This window comes from Pteropus vampyrus, unplaced genomic scaffold (assembly GCF_000151845.1).
Source record: "Pteropus vampyrus isolate Shadow unplaced genomic scaffold, Pvam_2.0 Scaffold138, whole genome shotgun sequence".
Lineage (NCBI taxonomy): Eukaryota > Metazoa > Chordata > Mammalia > Chiroptera > Pteropodidae > Pteropus > Pteropus vampyrus.
The window spans coordinates 275,003-284,509 of NW_011888919.1; the positions used below are offsets into that span (position 1 = coordinate 275,003).

Below are 9,507 nucleotides of genomic sequence, written 5' to 3' on the forward strand. Positions count from 1 at the left end.
GAAAAGGCCCAAGCAGCTGTCTGTGCCCTGTCCTCTGCTCCCGTGTCCCCACGTGGCAAGCCCCCAAGGAGTGGCTCTGAGGCCCTGGCTCATGGGAGGCCCCTACAAGCCACGGGGGTGGACGGACTGTCTTAGGGACTCTCACTGGGATCACCACTGTGGGTGACAAGGCTCTGGCTGTGCCGGGATAGGGAGTGTGAGTGTCCCAAGCAGAGCCCTGGGAAGCACTTCAGCAAGAGGAAGGCAGGCCTGTTGCGTGTGACTGCTCGGGGACAGCCCGCTCACAGGCCTCCGCCCCGCAGCCCCAGCGCTCCCTGACGGGGCTTTGCTCCTTCTCGGCGCCCACTCTTGGCAAGGTGTCTGCCACACACCGGAGAAACAAGAATTCTGGGGAGAGGGACCTGGCCCGCTCGAGGCCACGTGGGCCTCTCTCAAAACCGGGGCGGACACCGGGGCATGAGCCAGGTGTGGCCCGCTGAGGCGGGGGGCCAGCAGCCGCTGGCGGGCAGAGGACGGAGCCCTGCTCAGCCTCGCCGCGCTAACTGGCCCTGACTGGCGGCCTCTGAGGGAGGCGGAGCAAACGGCAAACCGTGGGACATACTTGTTCAGGTGCGAGATGACGTATTTGAAGACTTCGTGGTTTTCCTTCGGAAATTTCTTGAGTACTTCCTTAAGGGCGTGCAACTTCTGCTCTCGGTCGTTGATTTCTGAGAAAAGAGAAAAGCAGACTTTCATGGCCACCACTTGTGGGTGCTCTGGGGCTCAAAGCAGATACGGGTCCCGGGTAGCTGGTGAAACCGGTGGTTGGCGGCCGCCTCGCGGTGTGCTGCTGGACCTTCTGGAGGAGAGCCCCGGGCTTTAGACAAGGCCGACCCCATTGTTTCCCACAGAGCCTGTGCCCAGGGCCGCACACCTGGCAGTGGCACGGGACCAGGGCCCAAGCCTACCTCAGTCTCAAGGCCCCACTGAAGGGGAGCGCTGTGTGCCCAGGGCTTCCTGGCCCCCACCACCGAGACTCGAGGGTCCAAAGAGACTCCATCATAAAGAACAGCATTCTTTGCTCGTCTGGTTGCCCCTGGAGACAGGCGTCTCCTCGCAGAAAGCCTGCCTGCTTCCTGGCCAGACGGGTGAGCGCTGCCACCCACCCACGCCAACGGACTGCCTAGGGAGGGAGTCTGTCACAAGACCAGGGCTCTGTCCTTTTCCTGGAGCCACCGGGACCCTCCCCACTCTCCCTATTGGAGGAAGATTGTCACACAGTCCATCAAAGGGACTGTGCACCCCCCACACAGCCATGCTTTGCCCTCCCCGGAGCCCTAACGTCCTGGGAGGGGAAAATGAGCCGACCCCAGCGAAGCGCTTGACCCGCGCCAGGCCTGCTGCCGGCCGTCCCCATGACCCACACGGCATAAGCTATTGTTGCCCCATTTCACGCGTGAGGACTGGAGAGGGGACAGAGCCTGACCGTCTGACCAATGTGCTCCCTGGGGTCCCAGACCCCTCCCGAGTGGGCCTGGTCTGTCCTGGCCGGGAGGGCCAGCGGGGGCAAGGTGGTGGACCTGGTCCAGAGCCCACGTGGAGTCTGGTGGCCGACAGGGTTCTCTGAGTGTGGGGAGGCCACCTCTAGGGCTGCAGGGCTCAGACACACCAGAGCAGGGCCGCCCCGTGGAGGGATGGCAGCCAACCCACCACTGAGGGCTGTGGGGGTAGGTGGACAGGGTCCGTGAAGAAATGCGACGCTAACTGGTTTGGGGTCACAGGCTCCTTTGGGATGGAGGAAAGTGCTGGGCCTTCTCCCCACAAATAAGACATGTACAGGCCCACCTACGCTTCCTGGGGGTCTGCAGGCTCCCCAAACCCCCACATTCTTTAGGAAGCCTGTGGCTTCTGAGTGAGGGACCTCTGCAGCTGGCGCCGAACCCAGAGTGTGACCGTCTGGGGGGGGTGTAGGAGGGGCTTGGTGAGGTAGGGGAGGGCCTGGCAGGGCGGAAGCACCGTGTGGTGGTCCTGGGTACGAATCCTGTCTCTGACACACACCAGCTGTGTGACCTTGGGGAAGTGATACGTCTGAGTGTCAACCTCCTTATCTGTAAGAGGGGCTGATGACGGTGCCTCGACTCGGTGACGGCCCCCCATGAAGAACTGGGACACTAGTCCGTCTGTCTGTCAGGGACCCCCGCAGCAAAGATGGGCGGGGACGCTAGCGAAAGCTTTCACAGGCGGGCGGGGACCCTGAAACTGCACAGACTTGATAACAGTGTTGTGGAAACATTGGTCTGTTAGAAAATGACTAAAGAAACCCACAGGAACTCCCTACTCCAATGTGGGGCCACTGTCAGCTTCATTTCTCTGAACCTAGGATTTAAGGGCACGCTTTTTCTGGCCTTGAGTTTCAAAACCCTTTCCTGTTAAGTTTCGAGAAAACGTTTACTTATAAGAAGCGGGCTGCTCTGGGAGGACGAGAGGTGGTACCGAAGAGCAGGAGAAGCACGTGCGAGGCTCAGGCCCCCTAAGAAATGACCGTGCCCTTCCGGGTGCGACACGGCACAGGCCTCTCCCGGAGCCCACGCGACAAGCACAGCTGTGTTTGCTTTAATTGGGCCCTTGACAGCAGCACCTTCACCCAAGAGCCGAGTCCCGCCCGCCCATCCGACCAGGGGCAGGAAGCGGGGCTGGCAAGGCCGCCGTCTGTCCACCAGGACACCCCTCTCCTTCCTATCTGCTGAACAACCAGCAGCGCTGCTTCCTCTCCCCCTCGGGGGGCGGGGCGGGCTGGGGTTCCAGAGTCTGCCTCGATGGTAATTCGCGACCAGCCCCAGGATGCCGGCCTCCTTCTGGACATGGTGAGGTGGTCGTAGGACTGAGGTGGCCCCCCTCCCACTAGCTGTGTGGTGCAGGCACTCGCGAGCACTGAGGAGCATCTAGTGTGTGGCGGGAGGAGGCGGCCATCGAGGAGGGCGACAGAAGTCTCCCAGGACGAGGCGAGGCCCATCTCGCTGATGGCCTTCTGACTACTGAACACCCCCGCCAGTGCCGAGGGGCCTCCTCACGGTGGTCACCTTCGGGGAGGCTGGCGTGTCGGCGGGGAGGTCTCGGCTGCTTTGTGCAGCTCTCAGCACCACGAGACGTGTGGCTGCGTCTGCCCCACGTGTGGCCGAGAAAACCCGCTCGACGGGCAACGCCGAGGGCGCAGGCTGGGGGGGGGGTGGGGAGGGGAGGGGAGGGTGGCCCAGGCCCCGCTCCCCGTTCAGCATACCCGCTCCGTCCCACCTGCCTCCCACCAGGCTGCAGACACCGCTCCAATGTTAACGATCCTCTCTGAAATGGGGGGAAGGTCTTTAGAGGGACTCGGGCCTCCCCAGCTAACATGCCATACTTTCGAAATTAGGTGTCAGTCCACTGAGACAGCAAGATAGTTCAGGAAAAGTTATTTTCAGGCCAGTTGAGCCAAGATGAAGTCGGACACGGGCCAGGCAATTTAGAACTGAGACTCCAAGAACTCAGGAGGAAGAAGAGGGGACAGCCAGAGGCCACCAGGGACCTTAGAGACTAGCTCTGTATCTCTTATGGTATACAGATAAACCAAAGCGCAAAGAAGTAAAACGCTGGTCCAAGGTCACACAAATCAGTGCCAGGAACCCTGATCCCAAACACTGTTCCTGCCCCGACTGTGGCACTCTGTTGCCACCTCTGGAACTCAGGATGCTAACCAGACTCCAGGCTTGGATCTGCTGCCACCCAACTTGGGACCTAGAGGCAAATCCTGGATGGCCTTTGACCAGCTGGCACACCTGCACCACCAGAAAGGGACAACGCCTGGCTTCGGGCCACACCCTCAGCGAGGCATGCGGCCAGCCTGGTGCAACCCCTCGGTGGGGAGTGACTCCAAGGCCGAGGCGGAAGATTCCGGGTGTCCTTTTCCTGGAGGCGCGACCTTGCATGCCCTGATCAAGGTCTCCTACCCACCAGCCCGGGGCAGGGCCTGTGCATCTGTCCATCCGCTGCGGCCAGCCCTTATCCCACACAGGGCCTGACACGTGCTAGGAAGTGAGGAACACCTTCGTGACCTCCAGAAGCTATCTGCACAGACGAGAAGCAGCAGGAATCCCAGAATGGGCAACGTCACAAGGCAGCATGTGAACCAGAGTCCAGTGAGCAGCAAGGCAGGTCTGTCTGGTGACACGCAAGTCTGTCATGTGGCACCACCGGCCCTAAGCCGTTTCATCAGTAAATGGGGTAGTGAGACGGAAAGCGGGCATCCTCGGCCACTTGGGTCCTACGTCCTCCTGTGATGACCTGATGAAGCTCCCGGCCTTCTCTGCGGACTCCAATGCACACGTGAACTTACGAGCAGAGCTACGAGCTAAGGGGGCCCCGGAGCCCAAGGTCCTTAGCTCAGAGCCTCTGGGCAGAGATTCAGTCAGCTCCAGGACACTCCCAGCATGGAAGACACAGGACAGGGCCCGCGGGGCCTGAGTGGATGGGAGGGGCTCCAGACGGGGGTGGTGGGGTGCCGTGAGAGGAAACGACGTGGGAATGGGGAAGTACGAGCTCTTCTCTGCCTCCCGAAACCCTGGTGCTTCCCCAGGCCAGTGCTCAGGCGCCACCTCTTCCATGAAGCCCTCTCCTCCGTCCTCAGAGCGTTTTCTGCACTTGTGGCTCAGCTTGCCTCGCTGTCTGGCAGCTCACGTGTGCACCCAGGTAGGGCAGGGACAGTGTCTCAGCACGGAAGGTCAGGCCCCAGCTTGCCCCTCCCTAGAGGTATGCTGTTACTCATTTCTGAATCTCCCACACACTACCTTGAACGTGGTAGTAAGGTAATTGGTGAATCATCACAAAAATCTATTTTGTTGGCACATTTTCAAGACTGTTCAATATTGCGAAATTCTGAAGCTAACAAAACCATTTGACAGTGACCTTGGTATTTGTTGTGATGGGATGTGAAGCTGTTTCCGAACCCTAAACACAGATACAACAGCGCTTGGGCAGTAAGTGAAATGAGCTGGTCAAGTTCATGTTACCATGGAAACCCAGCCAGGCTGAAACAGCTGCTTTTGGGCTTGAGAACCTTTGTTCCATAATGTCCCTTAACACTAACTTTGGCACGGCCTGCCTGGCCGGTGTCTCCTCACTCGGCCGCTGTGGCTGTACCAGGTACCAGGTCCGGGAGATACACTCCCCACACCAGGTTCAAGACTCGGAGCTCCAGCTGACTAGCTTGGGGCACAGGAAACAATAACGGCAACGGGAAGCGGAAAATCCCCACCCTTTTCCAGGCTTCAGTAGCAGCAAGAAGCTCCCTTCCTCAGCACTGGAGGCCAGTGGAAGCTGCTGCAGGCAGGGCAGCGATTCCCTATCAGTAACACCTCCTTTTCCTGCACCCCCCATGCCCCTCCGAAGACGAAAAGATGCCATGTCAGCAATTCCCGCAGAAACAATGGGGTTTTGGAGGGTGCCAGGCCTCTACAAGCCTCTAGATGGCACCAAGTCAAGACAAATGCTGACAGGAATCCCCTCAGCTCCCAGCAAGCTGGGTACCAGCCCACACCTCCTCTTCCTGACTTCCGCCCAGGGACAAGCGCAGGTGGAGAGAAAGCTGGCTCCGGATGGACGTTTCCTGAGTCACATCTGGGCCGGCCTGGAGCCGGCTGGAGAAGTGACTGCTGGGAGGACCTCTACCTGCACGGCAGGATCAGAGGGGAAGCCTGTGCCTGTGCCCACTCTGATCGCATCGGAAACCCTGACTCCGGCCCTGAGAAGGCGATGGGGAAGAAGGCCGCTCTGAGGCAGTCCCAGAACGTGTGCTCCCGCTGCCTCCCCTGGGCCCGATGAGATCAGGGGCTGTGAACGGTTTTAATCCACCAAGACTGTGTGGGTTAAATACGGTGAAAGGGCTCCCAGGGTGAGGGGACAAACAGTAGGGAAGGGCCGCCGCGGGGCCCCTCCACACACGGGGGGCTTCGTCAGTGCGTCTCCCCCTGAAGCCACTGAGAGTGTGACGCAGGCCTGGAAGCCCTGCTGGCTTGTGACCTCACAACGCCATCGGTCCCGTAAGCACCCTCTTTTGAGTTGGGCAGTGACGAGATGAGACTAAGGTTCTGGGGTCCAAGGAACACGCCTTCCCTCTTCCCCACCGCCCGATCGCTGGCAAAGGCACTCCCTCCCTTCTGCGGCAGCCTTCGGCTTCAGAAGGCCGAGAGTGCCACGTCGTCCTGGGGGCTCTGAGCGCTCCGGCCTCTCCGGTCTCTGCGGCAAGTCCAGGAGAGGCTGCCCGGTGGGAAGGCCCTGGCGGGCAGGACAGCATGCAAAGGTGACTCTTAAAACCAGAGGCGCTAACTCGCTGCAGCCCCAAGTGCTGTCTGGTAGAGGCCACTCCGGAGACCGCCTCCTCAGAGGCTGGCCGCTGGGCCGGAGCACAGGGAGCGGCGGGGAGGAGGCATGGCTGCTGCTCACGGCCTTGCCTCTGGAACTTTCCCAGTCTTGTTTCATACACAGGAGAAGGGACAGCGACGTAGGCAGCTGAGGGTCAGGGAAGTGACACTGTGTGTGAAGGGGCAGGGATCCGACCTGGTTTGACAGCCACGCGGGCTCTTAACCCGTGGGGTGTGGGGGAACGTGCGACTCTCCTGATCTAACCCTCCGAGGCACCTGTGGTCTGCACCGCCGGGGGCCTCGCTTGGGGTCCCTTGGTGTCATTCCTTTCCTTATGACCTGCAAATCTCAGCTCCAAGAGCCAGTGCAGCCTCCCGAGGGCAGGGCCTGTTCTCACGGTGCTGCCCCGCCCCCCGCCGAGCCGGTGGGGGGCAGGCAGGGGGAGACCAGCACTCACTGTGAGCCTCCACCAGGTCAGTCTGCATGCTGTACGGGACCAGGGGGTCAGGCAGTTCCGAGAAAAAGCTCTTCATGGCCCCAGCCACCGTGTTCACTGTGAAGTCCTTCTCCGCCAGGTCCAGGTTGTGGTCTGAAAGGGAGGGAGTTGGGATTGTGAGGCCACAGCACCCTGAGCGGGCAGAGGCGAAGGCAAACCCAGTGCTCGGGTAGTCAGAGAGACCCCAAGGACCCTGGAAGGCAGTCCAGGGCTGGCCTGGAGCCTGGGCGGGGACTCAGGGTTACCACAGACTGGACAGGAGGTGGCATCTCTGGGAGCTGCTCATAGACAGAGGCCGACACCCAGCGCCTCCGCCCAAGGTCCCCCTGTGGGCAGGGGAGCTGCACCCCACATCCTGTGCCATCTAGCTCCCTGTGGCTGCCTGAAGGTGTTGCTACCTTTTCTCTACACACCTCCCCTCAGGGAAAAAAGGAGGCTTTCCTAAAAGGCTGGTTCACTTTTCACGGTGGGTTATAGCTGGGGTCACCAAGCCCCAGGCTGCGGACGGGGCCACACAGCAGGAGGTGAGCAGTGAGTGAGCGAAGCTTCATCTATTTGCAGCCGCTCCCCAGCACTAGCATCACCGCCTCAGCTCCGCTTCAGATCCTCCGGCATTCTATTCTCACAGGAGCACCGGCCTCTGGTGCCACAAAGGTGGGGGACTGCTGGGTTACAGTCACGTTACCAACAGTCTTGACTACTGTCTCCATCCTTGTCCCTTCTGGTGGTCGGACAAATAGATTTGTTTTCTCCTTCTGGCCCCTCCCAGCTTATAATACCAATGACTTGCATTTAATTTTTCTTTTCAGACTTTACTGCATTCCCAATTCGTGAGGATTATCTGCTGGCCATCAGCGGTTCCCACTTTGGGGGCACACTCTGTGCTACAGATTCTCGCACACACACGAGTGCGTACCCAACTGTGTGGCTGCACCCTCGCTGTGACCTCAGGCTTCCTATCCTGGAAGACGAATGGGTGTCTCCCTTTTCTCGTGTGTCACCTTCTCCCACTGACCGCGCAGAGTCCTACGGCCCCTGGGTGCTTGGGCAGTGCCTGCTCCTGGCTGCGCACTGGCCGGCTGCCCTGTCGCACGGGCTGCCTGACTCGGTCTCTGCGGGCCCAGCCACATGCCAAGTCGGACTCTACTTTGACCCTCAGCCTCCCGTCCTCTCTGGCCACTGACATCTGAGAACTGTGACGCTTTGGCCCCTTTGCTCCTGGCCAAGGAGTGGGCCTCTCAGAGGTGACCTAGCTTAGGGCACAAGGGTCCCCGCCAAGAGTGAGTCTGACGAGAGCGCAGCTTTGGGCGCCAGCTGATCCCAAAGGCTCCCTCGTGTTCTTGTGCAGGGACTTTGTGAGCGGACACACCTGGGTCCCCGGCAAGACAGGACTGTCTTTTAAGCTAACTTTTCGAGCCCGTGCCTGCAACCGCCTGTGTGGCCCAGTCCCAGAGACGCAAGGCCCTCGAGCAGTGAATGAGGCACGTGCCAGGGTGACGTGAACAGCGTCTGTGGGTGGTGACGGGGGAGCAGCGGCCAGCGCGGGTTTGGCAGGGCGCTGCTTTCGTTTGCTAACGGCCTGTCTCCCTCTCCTCCGTGGCGGTGTGGCATCGAGGCAGAGCTACCTGGGGCCAAGTATTTTCTCTTTCTCAGTAACTGAGCTGGCACCTCTTGCTCTGGGGACGCGTGTGGCAGCTGCGCGGCCTTACCTTGATCGAACTGCCTCTGCAGGCTCTCCATCTCCGACTTGTTCCCGCTGACGCGGTAGATGCCTTCGGTGCTCAGTCCTGCCGAGATATAAGCAGGCGTCTTAGGGGTGGGGTGTGGGGAGCAGAGAATGAGGAGCGGGGAGGGGGGCACGAGGCACCCGCTGCGAGACACGGACGGGACCAAGCACTCCCGACTTTCCGTGGTGCCTCCTCAACCGCCTTCCTCCATCCCTTTTCATGTAAAAATTTAAAAACACGTCTTTTTTTTTTTTTTTTTTGGTAAAAATTACACTAATATGGAAGTACATCAGCCAGAGATAGCTTTGGTACACATTTTGATGTACACTCTTGAATTTTAATTTTTTAACAAAATGGAGATAATACTGTTTTAACCGACCTTTTTCACTTACAAAATATGTTGTGAACTTATTCTAATCGTTACTCTTAACCTGTTAACATGATTTTAAAGACATCAAAGTTTACGATAACTTTAAATATAGTCATATGGTTAATCATTTAGGTTTCTCCAAATTTCCACTGCAAAGAATTGTTTTTCTGGATAGCTCGTAAGTTTAACAGATTCTTGGTGGTGTGTATTTCTTTGAATTTCCTATTCACGCTCTTGTTCACGTTCTTGCAGGAGTGGCTCTCATTTCCTACTTCAAAGAGGCCTTAGAATATTAAGGAGGTGATTACGTTGATGTCACAAACGTTTACATTTTCCCATTTTCTCCCTTTTTGTTATCTGTGTTCTTTGGTGTATTAAATTTTTTAAAGTACTTAATTAAAAACCTTTAGGTTTTCAAGATGTCATTCTCTTTATGTCTTTGTTTCTATGCTTAGAACAAATTTTCTCCTCAGATCAGATATTCTCTATTTCTTCTTGTTCTTTTTTTTTTTTTTTTTTTTTTACATTTCACACCGTGATCC

General features: G+C 58.2%; 1 protein-coding gene across 1 annotated transcript in view; it reads right to left on the reverse strand.

Moving 5' to 3' along the window:
- Nucleotides 1-281: 281 nt before the first annotated feature.
- ARHGAP35 (Rho GTPase activating protein 35) overlaps nt 282-9,507 on the reverse strand; it is a 63,236-nt gene continuing 54,010 nt past the window's right edge. The window contains exons 3-6 of the mRNA XM_023535228.1: nt 8,578-8,655; nt 6,830-6,961; nt 602-707; nt 282-360 (exon numbers count right to left, since the gene is read on the reverse strand). Coding sequence (XP_023390996.1) covers nt 282-360; nt 602-707; nt 6,830-6,961; nt 8,578-8,655 — 395 coding nt within the window. The remainder of the gene's footprint in view (nt 361-601; nt 708-6,829; nt 6,962-8,577; nt 8,656-9,507) is intronic.